The sequence below is a fragment of the Camelina sativa genome, chromosome 4, assembly GCF_000633955.1.
Source record: "Camelina sativa cultivar DH55 chromosome 4, Cs, whole genome shotgun sequence".
Taxonomy (NCBI): domain Eukaryota; kingdom Viridiplantae; phylum Streptophyta; class Magnoliopsida; order Brassicales; family Brassicaceae; genus Camelina; species Camelina sativa.
In genome coordinates, this window is record NC_025688.1 from 6,287,705 (window position 1) to 6,306,689 (window position 18,985).

General features: G+C 37.8%; 6 protein-coding genes across 6 annotated transcripts; 3 read left to right on the forward strand and 3 right to left on the reverse strand.

Annotated features, from left to right (window-relative positions):
• LOC104783598 lies at positions 1,363-2,646 on the forward strand. Its single transcript, XM_019244060.1, has 2 exons — positions 1,363-1,417; positions 1,557-2,646. The coding sequence occupies exon 2, from the start codon at positions 1,636-1,638 to the stop codon at positions 2,644-2,646; it is 1,011 nt and encodes a 336-aa protein (XP_019099605.1). The 5' UTR covers positions 1,363-1,417; positions 1,557-1,635.
• On the reverse strand, positions 3,256-5,161 carry LOC104783600 (cytochrome c1 1, heme protein, mitochondrial-like). Its single transcript, XM_019244061.1, has 7 exons — positions 5,141-5,161; positions 4,834-5,084; positions 4,390-4,669; positions 4,229-4,300; positions 4,030-4,146; positions 3,863-3,928; positions 3,256-3,687 (listed from the first exon to the last, which is right to left on the reverse strand). Exons 1-7 carry the CDS (start codon positions 5,159-5,161, stop codon positions 3,571-3,573), a joined length of 924 nt encoding a protein of 307 aa, XP_019099606.1. The 3' UTR covers positions 3,256-3,570.
• Positions 5,414-7,443, reverse strand: LOC104779951 (cytochrome c1 1, heme protein, mitochondrial). The gene is made up of 7 exons (XM_010504386.2): positions 7,384-7,443; positions 6,794-7,005; positions 6,350-6,629; positions 6,189-6,260; positions 5,990-6,106; positions 5,823-5,888; positions 5,414-5,647 (listed from the first exon to the last, which is right to left on the reverse strand). Exons 1-7 carry the CDS (start codon positions 7,441-7,443, stop codon positions 5,531-5,533), a joined length of 924 nt encoding a protein of 307 aa, XP_010502688.1. The 3' UTR covers positions 5,414-5,530.
• LOC104783601 (cytochrome c1 1, heme protein, mitochondrial-like) lies at positions 7,656-9,869 on the reverse strand. The gene is made up of 8 exons (XM_010508738.1): positions 9,759-9,869; positions 9,440-9,530; positions 8,850-9,061; positions 8,406-8,685; positions 8,245-8,316; positions 8,046-8,162; positions 7,879-7,944; positions 7,656-7,703 (listed from the first exon to the last, which is right to left on the reverse strand). Exons 2-8 carry the CDS (start codon positions 9,497-9,499, stop codon positions 7,656-7,658), a joined length of 855 nt encoding a protein of 284 aa, XP_010507040.1. The 5' UTR covers positions 9,500-9,530; positions 9,759-9,869.
• LOC104779952 lies at positions 11,185-12,653 on the forward strand. The gene has a single exon (XM_010504387.2). It carries the CDS (start codon positions 11,652-11,654, stop codon positions 12,501-12,503), a length of 852 nt encoding a protein of 283 aa, XP_010502689.1. The 5' UTR covers positions 11,185-11,651; the 3' UTR covers positions 12,504-12,653.
• LOC104783602 lies at positions 17,982-18,903 on the forward strand. Its single transcript, XM_010508739.1, has 2 exons — positions 17,982-18,441; positions 18,656-18,903. Exons 1-2 carry the CDS (start codon positions 17,982-17,984, stop codon positions 18,901-18,903), a joined length of 708 nt encoding a protein of 235 aa, XP_010507041.1.

Here is an 18,985-nt window from a genome sequence, read left to right on the forward strand (position 1 = left end):
TGCGGGGTTTTCCCGGGATGGTTGGAAGCATCGACTGTATGCATTGGAAGTGGAAAAATTGCCCAACAGCCTGGAAAGGAATGTATTCACGAGGCACCGGTAAACCAACAATTGTTTTGGAGGCGGTAGCTTCACAAGATCTCTGGATATGGCACGCATTTTTTGGAGCTCCAGGTACTTGTAACGATTTAAATGTTCTTGATCAATCACCAGTATTTAATGACATTATTTACGGTCGAGCTCCTGAAGTTACGTACTATGTCAACGGAAATGAGTATAATTTGGCTTACTATCTGACGGATGGTATTTACCCGGAATGGGCGACATTTGTTAAATCCATCCCACAACCACAACATCCGAAACATCGTTTGTTTGCAGAAAAACAAGAAGGTGCACGAAAAGATGTTGAGCGTGCATTTGGAGTCCTGCAATCTAGATTCGCCATGATTAAAAATCCATCTCTTTTATGGTCAAAGGGTAAGATTGCATATATTATGAGAGCATGTCTCATACTCCATAATATGATTGTCGAAGATGAACGAGATTCATACACGCTCTATGACGAACAAGAATTCCAACAAGAAGATGGAACCGGAATTACTCCGGATCTTTCGTTTTCAGTAAATATGCCTTCAAATCTTGAGGGTTTAGGTGATGGCCATACTATAATTCGTGATAGACAAGCACATCAGAAATTAACGGAGGATTTGATAGAGCATATATGGAATAAATTTGGAAATTAAACTATTTATTCATTAAATAAGATGTTTATCTGCTATAATTAATTAAGTAATATGTTTGTTTCTTTTTTTACATTTTATTTACAAGTTTATAAGTAAGCAATTTAAATGTTATTTTATAAGTTTTTATAATTTGTAAAATGTTTATGAATATTATATTATTAAATCTTATGATCTTAAACATGTTCTCCCAATAACTAGCTTTTTAACAAAAGATCTTAACTATTGATCTTACATTATTTCACTAAATCTTTATTCTAAGAATACCATAATTAGTTCTCCCATTTTTTTTACCTATGATCTTAACAACTGATCTTACATTATTTTCACTATATATTTAATCTAAGAACACAAAAAAAAGTTCTCCTATTAATGATGCCCTTACCGTAAGTGATTCTTTTTGGTTTTTTAACATTAACAACAAAAAAAATCATATGACCTCTAAATTCTAATTCTGTAAGAAGTACTGTATGTGCTGCTTGTATCACATGGGTTGGATTAAAACTAAGCCCAAATGCAATAAAAGCCCATAAAAAGAAGTTAAATTGTTGTCACTCACGTGTTGACTGTACTAGTCATGTCGGCGATTCAATTCACTCTCCAGTGCTGAAATCACGGTAATGCTCTCTCGCTCTCTCTCTTTCTCAATCTTCGTCTCTTTAGTAAGCTTCTTCAATGTTCGTTCATTCATCAATCTTGGTTTTGTGCATATACTTCTCAATTTCTCCTGTTGAATTTTTCCGGTAGATCTGAATGATTCAAATCGGAGTAATCGAAGCAAGAAATGTGAAATATTTTGAAAATTTCTCTGTGCAGATTCAACAATGAAGATTCAAGCTATAGTGAGACTATAACTCTCAAACTCATCCTCTCACCGACGAAGAGAGTCTAAGAAATGGGATCTGTGTCTTTAAAGATCGGCGATGGAACAGCCAGATTCCAACGAACAACGATTTGTTCCTCCGCCGTGAACCTCCTCATGCTGTTCTCCGTCGTCACGACGAATCTCTTCGCCTTATACGCTTTCTCCTCTCATTCCCAAGCTAACTCGCCACTCGTCCACCACTCCAACAACATCTCACTCGTCTCTCAGCATCTCTCTTTGATCCTCCGAGAGATCGATTCGTCTCAGCGCAAGCTTGCTCAGATGGAGAAACAGATGCTTGGATACGAATCCATTGATCTCTCTCGGCCAAACATTGTTCCCGAGCTCAAATTGTTCCTCCAGCGTCATCAGCTTCCTTTGGGGAAAGATTCGCGTACAGGGATCACTGAAATGGTGTCCTCCGTTGGACACTCTTGCGAGAAATCTGCGGATTTGCTTTCTCAGTATATGTCATACAAAGTGTTTGATAGATGTCCTGATGATTGGAGCCTTGGCCAGAAGTTGATTCTCCGTGCGTGTGAGCCGTTGCCGCGGAGGAGGTGTTTGGCGAAAACGGTGCAGAAGCAGGATCTGAGTAGGTTTACTGATTCGTTGTGGAGATCTGTTAGTAACAAGAGTGTTAACTGGAGTGGACTCGGTTGCAAGAGTTTTGATTGTTTGAAAGGTAAGAAACTTAGCCGGGAGTGTGTTGGTTGCTTTGATTTAGGTAATGAGAAAGATAGGTTTGTGAAGGTTAAGGGGAAGAACGATTTCTTGATTGATGATGTGTTGGGTTTAGGAAGTGGGAAAGTTCGAATCGGGTTTGATGTTAGTGGTGGGTCAGGGACTTTTGCAGCGAGAATGGCTGAGAAGAACGTGACTGTGATCACTAACACGTTGAACAATGGTGCTCCGTTTAGTGAGTTCATAGCTGCGAGAGGGCTTTTTCCGTTGTTCTTGAGTTTAGACCATAGATTCCCTTTCCTTGACAATGTGTTCGATCTCATCCATGCTTCTAGCGGATTAGATGCNAATACATAATTTGGACCATTGTGACGTGCCTGGCAGGCAGAACATTAAAACTATTTAGAACACAGAACACAAGTTTCTACAAATGTTCAGTTTAAGTGAAGTAGCAGCTGCAGCAGACCTTAGTTATAAGACTTAGATCAGGAGGATAGGCTCCACCATTCGCAAACCTTGCAGCAGATTCATTCGCATATGGCTGAGGAAANACAGGTGTATCTCTCAGCTGTATTACAAAAGCCTGTGAGAGCTTGATCGGATAGGCAATGGTAAGAGTAAGACTCTTGTTACATTGGATCATAGGTTATAAATTTGGAGTTCGTTAGGTAATATTATATTCCAGAGAGATGAATAAGCAAATATTTACAAGGGAAATTGGAGAAAATCATTTGTTTAAGTTTTTCAGTGTAATGAATGTGTTGTAATTTTGTTTATTATTACTACTTTTATGCGACTTTATCCATATAAATTTATAGCATACAGTACAAAAAAAAAAAGAGTAGACTATGTTGCATTTGACATTTACTTTTTGTTGTTTACTGTAATAATTTTCCTTTTTAACTAAGTATACTACTACTCTTGGCATCAAAGAATGCAAAGAACTGCCCAATATAGACAACAAAATCAGAGTACAAAATTCTTCTTTATTGAGACGAGAAAAAAAAACATAACAAATGATATAATCTCAAAATCATGTGTGATTATTATGAGGCGAAAAAGAACAAGTTTTCGTGATTATCCTCATAAATAAAACTCACTAGTAAATAATCGAAGGAAAAAAGAAGAACGATGAGGTCTTTTCACCTTACAGGTGAGAACTGGTCTCATCAAAGATTTTTATGACACATAAAAATGGAGACACGTTATTACCCAGAGAAAGGCTCTTCTCTATTTTAACATCCACTGTTGAAAAATACGACTGTGTGTTTCAGCGACGCTTTAGTTAACCACGTCGAGAACCAGCTTGCGGGACTTGAGAACCGACCATTTCAGTCGCCTATAGTACGCAGCTTGGAGCAGAGCGAGGGAGAGTAGGAATATCCATTTGAAACCCATCTGAAAATAGTGCAACCAACATTTATGCGTCATATACAACAATTAGTTCTCTCAAGTCCCCTAGTTCGGTCATTAACTAAATCTAGTAACTTTGATTGAAACTGTGTCACATTAACAGCAAAGACTAAGGGAGAAAATGCATTGTTCACCAGAGAACAGAGAAAGATAAACCTACCAATTTCCTCTCTTCCATTTCTGGTTCAGCTGCCCAGGCCAAGAATGATACAATATCTTTACCCATCTGCACCGTAAATCAAAAAGCAAATCATGACACTGAGAAAGGACAGATCCATAAGGCCTAAACATTCATGTTTTTTAATATTCAAGAGGGGGAAAACTAACCTGTGCCTCTGTGGCGGGGACACCATCCTCATACTCAACAGCTTCATCGTTGAGCATTTTCGGCATAGCAATTGCTCCACCAGGGAAGTAAGGATTGTAGTGTAACCCCTCTCTTATCTGTACAATTATCATTGGAATTTTCATAACCAGCACTTTGAATTTGAAGAAGTCCAATGCTTAATTTGAGAGAGAAACTTACCGAAATGCCAGCAGGAGGATCACGGTAACCAGTCAGAAGAGCAAATACATAATTTGGACCATTGTGACGTGCCTGGCAGGCAGAACATTAAAACTATTTAGAACACAGAACACAAGTTTCTACAAATGTTCAGTTTAAGTGAAGTAGCAGCTGCAGCAGACCTTAGTTATAAGACTTAGATCAGGAGGATAGGCTCCACCATTCGCAAACCTTGCAGCAGATTCATTCGCATATGGCTGAGGAAACCGGTCACTGAGTTTACCAGGACGGGTGAACATCTCACCCTCATCATTAGGTCCATCTACTACCTCGATTTCAGCTGCCATTGCCTTCGCTTCTTCCTCTGTGTAGGCGACACCCACCAAATCTCGGTATGAGATCAGAGACATTGAATGACAAGATGCACAGACTTGCTGATAAACTTGATGCCCACGACGGATCCTGCTCATACAACAACAAACCTTCATAAGTTAATACAATATCAATCTATTAGCTGAAGCCAGAAGTTGCACAGCCTATCTATATAAGTTAACAGGAGTTACACTCTTTTCACTTTTAAAACAAGAAGAAAAGAGAGTGGTGAAAATATGTAGATAAACACTCACGAAGCATGGTCATATGAGCTGAGAATGCCATCATGAGGCCAAGGGTAATTTGGAGATTCCAATCCGTGTTCAGCTTCATCAGCAGATGCAACAGTAGAAAAACTCAACAGTCCTGTAACACCAGCGCCCAAGAGGGCAAGTGCTCTTACACCAGAAGAGCCAGCATCCTCATGAGCTTTCTTCGAAGAAAACCAAGACAACACTGGAGTTGCCTGCAAGATAACACAAAACCAATGATCAGACAAAATGGACTGGCAAGAGATTGCTGCATTCTACTAAGGTTTTCACATTGAAGCAGAGACTAAACAAAACTAAAAGACCCTGCCATGCTAAAAGTTCATAACAGGAAGACAAATCACACAAATCAAATCAATGTCTCCTGTCTATGTTCCAAAATATGAAAAATTCCACTAACAATTCAAGAGATGATTCTCTATCACTCGTTAGCTAATGCAAATCTACCAAAACACAAAGCTTTTACCCACAAAACCCAAAGAAATCTCTTGTAACAGATCCCAAACTGAAATCGTAAAATAAAACTAGAAACGAGGAAAATGTAAATTAAGAGTGAAANAACTGGTCTCATCAAAGATTTTTATGACACATAAAAATGGAGACACGTTATTACCCAGAGAAAGGCTCTTCTCTATTTTAACATCCACTGTTGAAAAATACGACTGTGTGTTTCAGCGACGCTTTAGTTAACCACGTCGAGAACCAGCTTGCGGGACTTGAGAACCGACCATTTCAGTCGCCTATAGTACGCAGCTTGGAGCAGAGCGAGGGAGAGTAGGAATATCCATTTGAAACCCATCTGAAAATAGTGCAACCAACATTTATGCGTCATATACAACAATTAGTTCTCTCAAGTCCCCTAGTTCGGTCATTAACTAAATCTAGTAACTTTGATTGAAACTGTGTCACATTAACAGCAAAGACTAAGGGAGAAAATGCATTGTTCACCAGAGAACAGAGAAAGATAAACCTACCAATTTCCTCTCTTCCATTTCTGGTTCAGCTGCCCAGGCCAAGAATGATACAATATCTTTACCCATCTGCACCGTAAATCAAAAAGCAAATCATGACACTGAGAAAGGACAGATCCATAAGGCCTAAACATTCATGTTTTTTAATATTCAAGAGGGGGAAAACTAACCTGTGCCTCTGTGGCGGGGACACCATCCTCATACTCAACAGCTTCATCGTTGAGCATTTTCGGCATAGCAATTGCTCCACCAGGGAAGTAAGGATTGTAGTGTAACCCCTCTCTTATCTGTACAATTATCATTGGAATTTTCATAACCAGCACTTTGAATTTGAAGAAGTCCAATGCTTAATTTGAGAGAGAAACTTACCGAAATGCCAGCAGGAGGATCACGGTAACCAGTCAGAAGAGCAAATACATAATTTGGACCATTGTGACGTGCCTGGCAGGCAGAACATTAAAACTATTTAGAACACAGAACACAAGTTTCTACAAATGTTCAGTTTAAGTGAAGTAGCAGCTGCAGCAGACCTTAGTTATAAGACTTAGATCAGGAGGATAGGCTCCACCATTCGCAAACCTTGCAGCAGATTCATTCGCATATGGCTGAGGAAACCGGTCACTGAGTTTACCAGGACGGGTGAACATCTCACCCTCATCATTAGGTCCATCTACTACCTCGATTTCAGCTGCCATTGCCTTCGCTTCTTCCTCTGTGTAGGCGACACCCACCAAATCTCGGTATGAGATCAGAGACATTGAATGACAAGATGCACAGACTTGCTGATAAACTTGATGCCCACGACGGATCCTGCTCATACAACAACAAACCTTCATAAGTTAATACAATATCAATCTATTAGCTGAAGCCAGAAGTTGCACAGCCTATCTATATAAGTTAACAGGAGTTACACTCTTTTCACTTTTAAAACAAGAAGAAAAGAGAGTGGTGAAAATATGTAGATAAACACTCACGAAGCATGGTCATATGAGCTGAGAATGCCATCATGAGGCCAAGGGTAATTTGGAGATTCCAATCCGTGTTCAGCTTCATCAGCAGATGCAACAGTAGAAAAACTCAACAGTCCTGTAACACCAGCGCCCAAGAGGGCAAGTGCTCTTACACCAGAAGAGCCAGCATCCTCATGAGCTTTCTTCGAAGAAAACCAAGACAACACTGGAGTTGCCTGCAAGATAACACAAAACCAATGATCAGACAAAATGGACTGGCAAGAGATTGCTGCATTCTACTAAGGTTTTCACATTGAAGCAGAGACTAAACAAAACTAAAAGACCCTGCCATGCTAAAAGTTCATAACAGGAAGACAAATCACACAAATCAAATCAATGTCTCCTGTCTATGTTCCAAAATATGAAAAATTCCACTAACAATTCAAGAGATGATTCTCTATCACTCGTTAGCTAATGCAAATCTACCAAAACACAAAGCTTTTACCCACAAAACCCAAAGAAATCTCTTGTAACAGATCCCAAACTGAAATCGTAAAATAAAACTAGAAACGAGGAAAATGTAAATTAAGAGTGAAAAAAAAAAAGAATCTCACAACTGATTGGGAGTGAAGCTTCCTCCTAAGAATTTGCTGGATAACTCCTCCTCCAACCATTTGATCAAACGCTTTGTACCAATCAAACTCGCTGAAGAACAAAAAAAATAAATTGAATCCACACAGAATACTAAATCAGTGATATAATGCGATTTCACAACACATATACGAAAATAAAACAAAAGCCAAGAAGCCCTAGAAATCTGAGACTATAATACAGATCCGACAAATATAGATTAGCTCTAATCAATCAAAAATGCCCGAAGAAGACATCAGAGGATTCGAAATACGAGATATACGTAGNTCCATTTGAAACCCATCTGAAAATAGTGCAACCAACATTTATGCGTCATATACAACAATTAGTTCTCTCAAGTCCCCTAGTTCGGTCATTAACTAAATCTAGTAACTTTGATTGAAACTGTGTCACATTAACAGCAAAGACTAAGGGAGAAAATGCATTGTTCACCAGAGAACAGAGAAAGATAAACCTACCAATTTCCTCTCTTCCATTTCTGGTTCAGCTGCCCAGGCCAAGAATGATACAATATCTTTACCCATCTGCACCGTAAATCAAAAAGCAAATCATGACACTGAGAAAGGACAGATCCATAAGGCCTAAACATTCATGTTTTTTAATATTCAAGAGGGGGAAAACTAACCTGTGCCTCTGTGGCGGGGACACCATCCTCATACTCAACAGCTTCATCGTTGAGCATTTTCGGCATAGCAATTGCTCCACCAGGGAAGTAAGGATTGTAGTGTAACCCCTCTCTTATCTGTACAATTATCATTGGAATTTTCATAACCAGCACTTTGAATTTGAAGAAGTCCAATGCTTAATTTGAGAGAGAAACTTACCGAAATGCCAGCAGGAGGATCACGGTAACCAGTCAGAAGAGCAAATACATAATTTGGACCATTGTGACGTGCCTGGCAGGCAGAACATTAAAACTATTTAGAACACAGAACACAAGTTTCTACAAATGTTCAGTTTAAGTGAAGTAGCAGCTGCAGCAGACCTTAGTTATAAGACTTAGATCAGGAGGATAGGCTCCACCATTCGCAAACCTTGCAGCAGATTCATTCGCATATGGCTGAGGAAACCGGTCACTGAGTTTACCAGGACGGGTGAACATCTCACCCTCATCATTAGGTCCATCTACTACCTCGATTTCAGCTGCCATTGCCTTCGCTTCTTCCTCTGTGTAGGCGACACCCACCAAATCTCGGTATGAGATCAGAGACATTGAATGACAAGATGCACAGACTTGCTGATAAACTTGATGCCCACGACGGATCCTGCTCATACAACAACAAACCTTCATAAGTTAATACAATATCAATCTATTAGCTGAAGCCAGAAGTTGCACAGCCTATCTATATAAGTTAACAGGAGTTACACTCTTTTCACTTTTAAAACAAGAAGAAAAGAGAGTGGTGAAAATATGTAGATAAACACTCACGAAGCATGGTCATATGAGCTGAGAATGCCATCATGAGGCCAAGGGTAATTTGGAGATTCCAATCCGTGTTCAGCTTCATCAGCAGATGCAACAGTAGAAAAACTCAACAGTCCTGTAACACCAGCGCCCAAGAGGGCAAGTGCTCTTACACCAGAAGAGCCAGCATCCTCATGAGCTTTCTTCGAAGAAAACCAAGACAACACTGGAGTTGCCTGCAAGATAACACAAAACCAATGATCAGACAAAATGGACTGGCAAGAGATTGCTGCATTCTACTAAGGTTTTCACATTGAAGCAGAGACTAAACAAAACTAAAAGACCCTGCCATGCTAAAAGTTCATAACAGGAAGACAAATCACACAAATCAAATCAATGTCTCCTGTCTATGTTCCAAAATATGAAAAATTCCACTAACAATTCAAGAGATGATTCTCTATCACTCGTTAGCTAATGCAAATCTACCAAAACACAAAGCTTTTACCCACAAAACCCAAAGAAATCTCTTGTAACAGATCCCAAACTGAAATCGTAAAATAAAACTAGAAACGAGGAAAATGTAAATTAAGAGTGAAAAAAAAAAAGAATCTCACAACTGATTGGGAGTGAAGCTTCCTCCTAAGAATTTGCTGGATAACTCCTCCTCCAACCATTTGATCAAACGCTTTGTACCAATCAAACTCGCTGAAGAACAAAAAAAATAAATTGAATCCACACAGAATACTAAATCAGTGATATAATGCGATTTCACAACACATATACGAAAATAAAACAAAAGCCAAGAAGCCCTAGAAATCTGAGACTATAATACAGATCCGACAAATATAGATTAGCTCTAATCAATCAAAAATGCCCGAAGAAGACATCAGAGGATTCGAAATACGAGATATACGTAGAGAGATGGGATCTCACCGGAAAATGAAGAAACGAGATCGGCGACGGAGACGATCGAGTTGGGAAGGAACGAACAAGTAAAAAAAGAGAGACGAGAGAAAATGGGAGTTCCACGATGACACAGCGGCTGCTAGACACACGACAGTTCACTTATTTGGGCCTTAATGGGCCAACGTTAAATTTGTACGTGCCCAATTTATTCCCAAGTATGTTTATGAGTCTCTATAATAACTCCATCAATTTTTTTCTTTCTAATAACTCGAAAAAAAAGAAAGAACCAAAAAAATAAATAAAGGAACTTTCTTCAGACCCTCCAATATAGTTTTCCATGCACAAGCTAAATAAATATAACTTGCAACTGTGTTATGTTAGCAAATATAGGTCGTTTTCGTTTTCACTAATACAGTTAAACCACTATAAATTAATAAAATCAAGTAATAATATTTTGATATTTACATAGTTATCACTTATTAATTTATCGACTATTAATATATAGAGGTTATAGTGTATTTTCATATTTGTTTTCTCACCCATATTTGTCTTTTTCTTTATTTTTTTCTTTTGTCTCAACGTAGTAGTATATGTTAAGTATGAGTACACAAAGCATATATGTATATATTTTCAAATGAGGGGTGAGTCATGACATAACAGCTTTTTCAAGTGAGGAATGGAAGACACATAGTGCAATATGATTGGTTGAAGATTGCGAGGACCAATCAGAGCCTTCAAGTAAGGTAGAACAGCATATTGTGTTTTTTACAAAGGACCCACGCATTCATATAATATACAAATCTCAGATAAGAAAAGAAAAGAAAAATGGGGAATAATATAACCAAAATTATTGGATGCCTTGGATCACCATACCATACCCATACCATTTAATTTATCATATGGCCCTATGTGTATGCATCTATGTGGGTAAAGATATATTCACATCGCTCCTATTCAACAACGTGTGTGTCTCTGCGTCTATAGTGGCCCGTCATAATTTAATACTAGTATGTGTTGACCATACATTTTGCTAATCAAACAACAAAAATATTATACTTCAAGCTAAGTGACCAGAAATTTAGACTCTCAATGGTTATACAATAGTATTAACTGGCCATTGTATTATAATCCAGATCAAACATTCATTTTTGTATGCCATATATGTGCAACGTAAAAAAAAAAAAAAAGACAAGTAATGCTTTTGTTCTTTAAATGAGACCTTGATTTTATATTTTCAGCTTGTGAAGATAATTGAAACGAATTTTCTTTTCACACGCATATGATTTTTGTTAATGTTTGGTCGATCGTAGCACTTTTATATGGTATATATAGACAAATGCAACAAACATATACACAATGGATGTGGCTATATAAAATCCTACAATATATTATTGAACAGATCTCACATGTATACATAAGCGTACGCACTTTTAAGTCATATAGAGAGAGTTGAGTCGTACAAACATTATGCATATATAGATGTGGCGCTACATCGTAAGATACGTATATCTTCTAACTATAACATTAATAATGGACATTACACGAGAGTTAACAGTTCGTATATCAGAGAGAACTCTGACAAGATGATCATCTGAGCGTTGTTTTGAATCTTTATCAAATTACAAATTATACAGTTTTTTTTTTTTGTTACGCTTATCTTAATCTGCAAAAGAAAAAAAAAGAAAAAAAAAAAAAAATATGGTGCAAAAAGATGACATAGGACTTAGGAGATGAACAGAAACCATCCAATAATATAACTGTATCTTACGCTAACCCTAAAGCCACGTGGCGAATTACCATTCCTCCTCATTTGCCCCGAATGATAATCTTTTCGGCTCACCGGAGAGAGACAGACACAAAGACTATAGAGAGAGAGAAAGAAAAGAGTGAGAGTGTTTTTGTGAAGAGAGAGAAAGATAAATGGATCAAGATGAGTGGTTGGGAACGCTAAGATACGCCGGTAAGGCGCAAGATAAAGTTTCCGTTGACGCTCTCATGCTCCGGTACCGTCCGATCGCTCCTAAGCCAACGAGTGGTCAGCCATGTGGCGTGGGAGATAACAATAACAGTGGCTCGTACGGTATGAGCAAACGAACCAAACGTAAGTACGTTAGGGTTTCGAAGAATAATAAAAGCACGTGTCGAGGGAAGAGCAGATCTGACTTGTCTGATGATCGGGAACAAGCCGGGGTCGTGACGTTGCAACTCTTGCCGGAAAAATCAGATCTTTCCGGTGAATACTCGCCGTTGGAACAGGATAGTCTCGATCCGACGGTGAAAACGATAATCGGAGATGAGACACAAGAAACCAACACGTGGGGTACGTTTAAAGGCGGCGTCACGGCGGAGGTGGAGACTTGGGTGACGGTGGAGTCCGTCACAGGGGTTTCTGATGGTAGTTTGAGTTCCCATGCGGTGGGGTTTACGGACGTTGAGATCGTTGATAATTTTGGTAAAGACACGTGTCCAGCGTTCGTATCGGATGGTTCGAACCGTGTTCTGTGGGTCAACGAGGCTTACCGGAGGAATGTTTCCGGTGAGGATTCATCCTCGTCGTTGTTGTCGTCGGATGTTGTGGTGCGGTTAGAGGCGGAGGAGGCGACGGCGGCGATGTATTGTAACTACCGAGCTTTCACGTGTAGGGTGAGGATGCAATACACGTGGCAGCAAACAAAATATACCAAAACGGTGCCGTGTGAGGTGTGGAAAATGGAGTTTGGTGGCTTCGCATGGAGGCTAGACACAACAGCTGCTCTGACTCTATGGCTTTGATGGTGATTGCTGCCTGAAAGAAAGAGGGTACGTAATAATAAGCTATGTGATTTTAGAGTGTGACTAATCACAAACTTTATATAATCACTTCAAGCAACGTTGTTTAATAGGCTACTATAAGATGAGTAAGAAGGAAACAAATGAGGTTAATGTTGGAACAAGTGTGAAGAAGCTAAGAAAGCTTAAATATATAGAACATACCGTAATAATGTCATGTATTTATTGGCAACAAAAAGATGCCATTGTATGGTTTCGTACCAATCTTGGCTTCTTTGTTTATTTTTTAGATCGATAAATCTGCCAAAACATATTACAGATCTGTGTTTAAGATATCATCCGTAATTTCATAGTTATCATATATTTCAACTGATAGTCAAATATATCAAAAATATATTTAAATCAAAGAATTTAAAGCATGTAGTAAACAAATTATATCATGAGCTAAAGAATATCATGAATGTAGAGATCTGATATATATATATATACACGTACATATCTTGATTGAGAGACAAAAACACATGAACTACATGGGGACCCTATTCAGTGTCATACCAAGTATTAAATTTCTTCACTAAGCTTTGTATTCCCACATTAATTATACATACGTACAAACACACTTATGTATAACTTGTTACATATATACATAATAGAAATATATGTATATATATATATATATCAGTTTAGATGTAAGCAACTAAGCACATCATGATCTATATATATGTGTACCTTGGCTCTTCGCTATCGGAAGACTCACCACATACATTCCCCTATCTTTTTATGATAGGTATATATTCACGTCTTTGCTTCTTAAATCTTTTAATATCTGTTTCGTAATGATTTGTACAAATTAGTATCACCACGACCTTCTTGCAGCTATATACTTAGTAATATTCAATCACACATTTCCATCATTTATGTAACCAACAAAGGTGGCTAGCCTATTTGAAAAACGTTACAAAGTTTTATATATACACAAAGTACAGCATCTGGTTTTCATTTTTTCTTCTAGACTGAAAGTTTAAGCTTCATTTATATGTATTGCTAGCTAATTCATATTTGATTTTTCATTTATTAATTCTTAATGGAAGAATTTGGAACGTTAACATTATTTGGTTGAATCGTTCTGATTATGTATACAAAATATATGTGTATATATTATATACGTAATACGATATATGTGCCAAATTTACGCATGTTTAGACGTGCTTGAACGGAATCTTAACTATATATAATGATCATTAGTTATAACCGATGAATAAAGCAATGTCTGCGTGGGCTCTGCTTATTTCTGCATGTGGAGAAGCCTCATTGGTTGAGAAAAAGGTTGACAAATAAAGAAAGAAAAAGCCAAAAGTTTTCTCATGAGGAAGGGGAGAATAAATAAAGTTGTAACACTCACACAGATCAATCATATACGTGGCAGTTGATAAGAGAACAACAGCAACCAATCAAGGTCTCCACATTTCTTACCTTCGATCTCCTTTCCGACAAGCTGATGTCATCACTATCTAGGATCCGTTTGATTGGTTCGGCTTCGGTCGTTCACGTGTCTTAGCGAGCTTAAAATCTGGCCGTACGTTCGAGATGTCAAGTCTTTTGGTGTGCTCTCACTAGTCCAAATAGTCATTCTGAGTGCGATGGAATTTTGGTAGCAGAGGAAACGATTGAGAGCCTTTCACGTGTCTGTTGTTCTGTGATCTGAGACCACTCAATTTTATTTTCTTCTTCCTTACCAATAAATTCAAGTTTTTAGTCCTCCTCTTGATGCCGCGGTATTTTGAAGTCTTTTACTTTGAATTATGTTTTTATTTTGAAGTCTTTTACTTTGAATTACTTTGAGAGCCTTTCTTCTTCCTTACCAATATAAAAGGTAAAATTTGTTTCTGGTAGATGATAGAATTGGAAGAAAATTAATATTGAATGATATATATATATAATAGACGATGAAAAAAATATATATAAGTGTATAGATTTATTCTCCATTAATTATATGGTGTGTCGTTTTTTAATTTTCACCTATGTAGCATTATTAAATGGCTTAATTTACACTTTTCCTGGTAATTTTGATCCCTTTGCAGTAATTGAACTTTCAAGTAAAACCATTACACACTTTCAACTTTGACGAAATAGAAATAAGCTATAGTTATACACTATAGAGTACGGCAGATTTAAAATACAGCATATACATTAACCAATAAACTCAACCGAATGATAGCATCTCTATCGATTAGAGTATAGACGAATCTATAGAATATTGATTTAGATAATTTAAGATATTGATCGATAAAACTTGCAGTACTATTTGTGTGGTTGAAGTAGGGTTCCATTGGCCTTAAGAGGTTCCACGTGTACTGTCGCTTTCGCTAGTGGTATATTAGATGGAATGGTTTCATTGGTACAGCACTTGGTTGGACCAAAATCTCGACGTTCCTATCACTAGATACGCTAATTTGCGAAGAAATGATTTAAGTTTTTGAAGTCTTTTTACGATGAGTAAAAGACTCAGCTTTAGCATTATTTTATTTTTCTACAATTGTGGCATGTATATTTTATATGGTCGCTATAATTGACTAAGAGGGATATTCAAGTTGTATTAAAGGATTTGATAGATTTGAAAATTTAGTTGAGTTTTTAAGAGATTTGATTGTGTTTTATAGCTTTTATATACATTTTTTAAAAAATGAAATGTGATTTTATGAAATTCTATTGTTAATTTTGGGTGATTTTAAAATATTTTACACTTCAAATATATTTTTGTTTTCTTAAAGATGTAACAACCTGCATCTTCTTAAGAATGTAACAACATGTATATAATAGTATCATCAACAAAATTGGATCATTAAACGGAAAAAGCAGCATTCACCATAGCAACAACAGTCACAAATCATTTTCGATTTTTCAGGTTCACCTTTTGCTATTGAACCTCCTCGGCAATAGCCGCTTCCACCGCAACAGAAACAACAATTACAATCGCAGCAACAATGGTCACAATCGCCACCACCAGAGTCTAAATCTGGTCAAGCTGATCTAGTATTCAATGATTTAGGAAGTTAAACTTCACATACAAGTTGAGCAGGCAGAGGGAAGCCTCTTGGCTTGGTCTTATAGATTTATCAGAAGAGTTATGAACATGAGAAATCGAAAATTATTCACAGAGAAGAATACAAAACAACACTAATAATAGAAAAAGACATTGTAGTTAGAGGAAACCTAAACTGCAATGTTTTTTTCTATTATTAGTGTTGTTTTGTATTATCAGTTCGGACTTGGATTGGTTTATTTATATGGATAAAAAATTACTTAGAAAAGGGTGACAGAAACTATGACAACCCGTCCCGCGGACCCCACTAGCCCTCCGCTAGCTGCCCCAACGGACCCCAAGCTGGTCATGTAGGGCATCGATCCTAACCCATCACTGTGGATATCCAGGTCAATTGGTGACAACTTGTCTTGTGGGAAGGTTGTTAAAAGGTGGGGACCAGGGTTCGAGGAACGCTTGGCGCACCAATAACCTACTGGTAGATTTGGATATCCACAGTGATGGGTTAGGATCGATGCTCTGCATGTCCAGCTTGGGGTCCGTTGGGACGGCTAGCGGGGGGGCTAGCAAGGTCTACGGACGGTCTGTTGGGGTAGCTAGCGGGGGCTAGTGGAGTCCGCGGGATGGGTTGTCACAGAAACAAACAAACAAACGAAATGAATTGATTGGTACTCTTTGAAGATTATAAGATTAGCCAAATTAAGAATTGAGCCTTTGCCTTAAACTCTGTTTTCCTTCTGGTTTCTTCTTGGAACTTCATTGGAAGATTCAAATGCGTGTGGTGTGTGGATATGGAGAAGTCAATTCATAGTGTCAAGTGGATGTGGTGAAGTCAATTTTAATAGAACATATCTATTTGTTTTGATTGACAATAAACAAGAATTGTAGTTGATGAAAATGTCAATGATGTATCAAAATTTGTGTAGGAATATGTGATTCGTTGGTTTGGTCTTATAGATTTATCAGAAGAGTTATGAACATGAGAAATCGAAAATTATTCACATAGTACAAAACAGCACTAATAATAGTCTGCACTCAAATATATCTTTGTTTTCTTAAAGTGTCTATTTTGTTGGTATTGAATATAAAGAAAAAAAAAACACAAGAAGAAGATGACAAAACAGAGAATTTTGTCCAAACAAAGATGGTGGTGGACGAACGAAGCTTCAGGTTGAGGGGGTACTCATGACCATGAAATTCCCAGTAAACTCATGATGGGTTTAAACCAAAGCTATAACTCATGGAAGTCACACATTTCAGACAACAAAGTCATAAAAGATTCTACTATCAAAAGACATCACTACTTCAACTCTGCATAATGGAGCATTCAGTGACATCAGATTAGGAAAAGGCATAACGCCAATGCATTTGTATTAAAAATTTCTCCGCACGTACGTCAATAATAAACCAAGGACTGTTTTAATCTGAGATTCCCATAGTTGAAATCGGCAGCAGAGACTTCACCACTAGAGAAGGTGGCTGTTGATCGGCGGAAGTTTTAAGGCTTCAAGCTGTCATCAGAAAATCTCCGGCAAAGAGATCTCTAACGATGTTGAGACCGGTGGAAGACGAATTTGTTGCCGGTAAGAAAGTTGCAGACATCGATTGAAGTTTATCAAAAAAAAAAAAATAGTTGAGTTTATCTTCCGTATTAGAAATATTTTTTTCTGAAATCTTTCAAAATTCTACCTAAAAGGTATGATTTTATTAGACATGCTTTTCAACTAAAAAAACAAAACAAGTCTCATAGAATCATTCAAAATACCATTTTTAAAAAAAGTTGTGATGTATTGAATAACAATAGATTTCAAGTAAGTTTTATAAATGACTGATTGAATAACAAGAGATTGTAAATTATTTTAAGTGATTTTACATAAAGTTCAAGTTGAATAACATAAGATTTTTAAAGATTTTTAAAAATCATCAATTGAATAACAAGTTATTTTAAGAATACTCTAGAATCTTTTAAAATACAAGTTGAATACCCCCTCTAATATTATAACGAGATATGAACAATTTAAAGCTATAACATATAATAAGGATTGTGATCAGTTGAATGATAATTATGACATGACTTGTATGAAGATCCTGACTCCTCCGATGTTCAACCCTCAGATGATGGTGATGATCCGGATGTGGATGAAGCTCAATTCTTACAAATGTTCTCATAGAGACAACAGAGGTATGCTCGAGGCAAGGGCCCCAAATCAAAGTAATCAATGTATATAGACATCTTTTGCTGGAATGTACGAGGTTTTAATAAGTTAAGCCACCGCCGCGGTTTTAAGGATTGGTATAAAATAAACCAACCACTTTTTGGGAGTCTAATTGAGACTAACGTCAGCCATTTAAAGCAGCAGAAGTTTATAAACTTCATTCTGTCGGGCTGGCTTTTTGAGGATAACTATGGTTGCTCTGAGTTATGAAAGATTTGGGTAATGTGGCATCCTAGTGTCAAGATGTCAATCATTTTCAAGTCTCTCCAAATGATCACTTGTTTAGCGGTTCTTCTGGATGATCAATCAGAGTTAGTTGTCTCTTTTGTCTATGCTTTGAATGAGGAATCAGTTAGGCGACATCTATGGGCTGAGTTACTGAGTGTGGCTACAGACCCACGCGTCTCTGGGAAACCTTGGTCAGTGCTTGGTGACTTTAACCAAACGCTAGACCACTCTGATTCCTCAATCTCACCGAATCCAAATACTGATCTCCCAACCAGGCTTTTCTGGGATTGTCTGCTGCACGCTGAACTTGCGGATCTTACCTACAGAGGCTGTTCATTCACTTGGTGGAACAAAAGAAGCACAAATCCTATAGCTAAGAAGCTTGATCGAATATTGGTAAATGAAGATTGGTATCTCAAGTTCCCATCCTCCTTTGGCATGTTTGATCAGCCAAGTTTTTCTGATCACTCTCCCTGTTGTATCACGCTAAACCCAACAGTGCAGAGACACATGAAAGCATTCAGATTTCAGAAATTCCTCCTCTCAAATCCTAATTTTGTCCCTCTGATTGCAGACCAATGGTTCTGCCTAAGTTATGTCAGCTCTGCCATGTTCCGGCTAGCAAAAAAACTAAAAGCTCTCAAGAAATGCATTTGTATGTTTAGTAGGGACAACTACTCTGACCTGGAGAAAGAAAAGAGTCAAAGAGGCTCATGCTAAGGTTCTTCTACTCCAACAGCAGATCCTCACTGAACCTAATCCTTCTCTTGCGGCTCTGGAGAGATCAGCAAATGAGAACTGGCAAACTCTCCTCCATGCTGAGGAGTCGTTTTTCAGCCAGAGGTCTAGAGTCACATGGCTAAAGGAAGGCGATCTCAACACCGCTTACTTTCATCGCATGACTTCTGCTCGTTAACCATATTCACTTCATGGTGGATACCAATGGAAAGGACATTCAGACGCATTGCGTTAACTACTTCTCTTCCTTACTTGGAGGG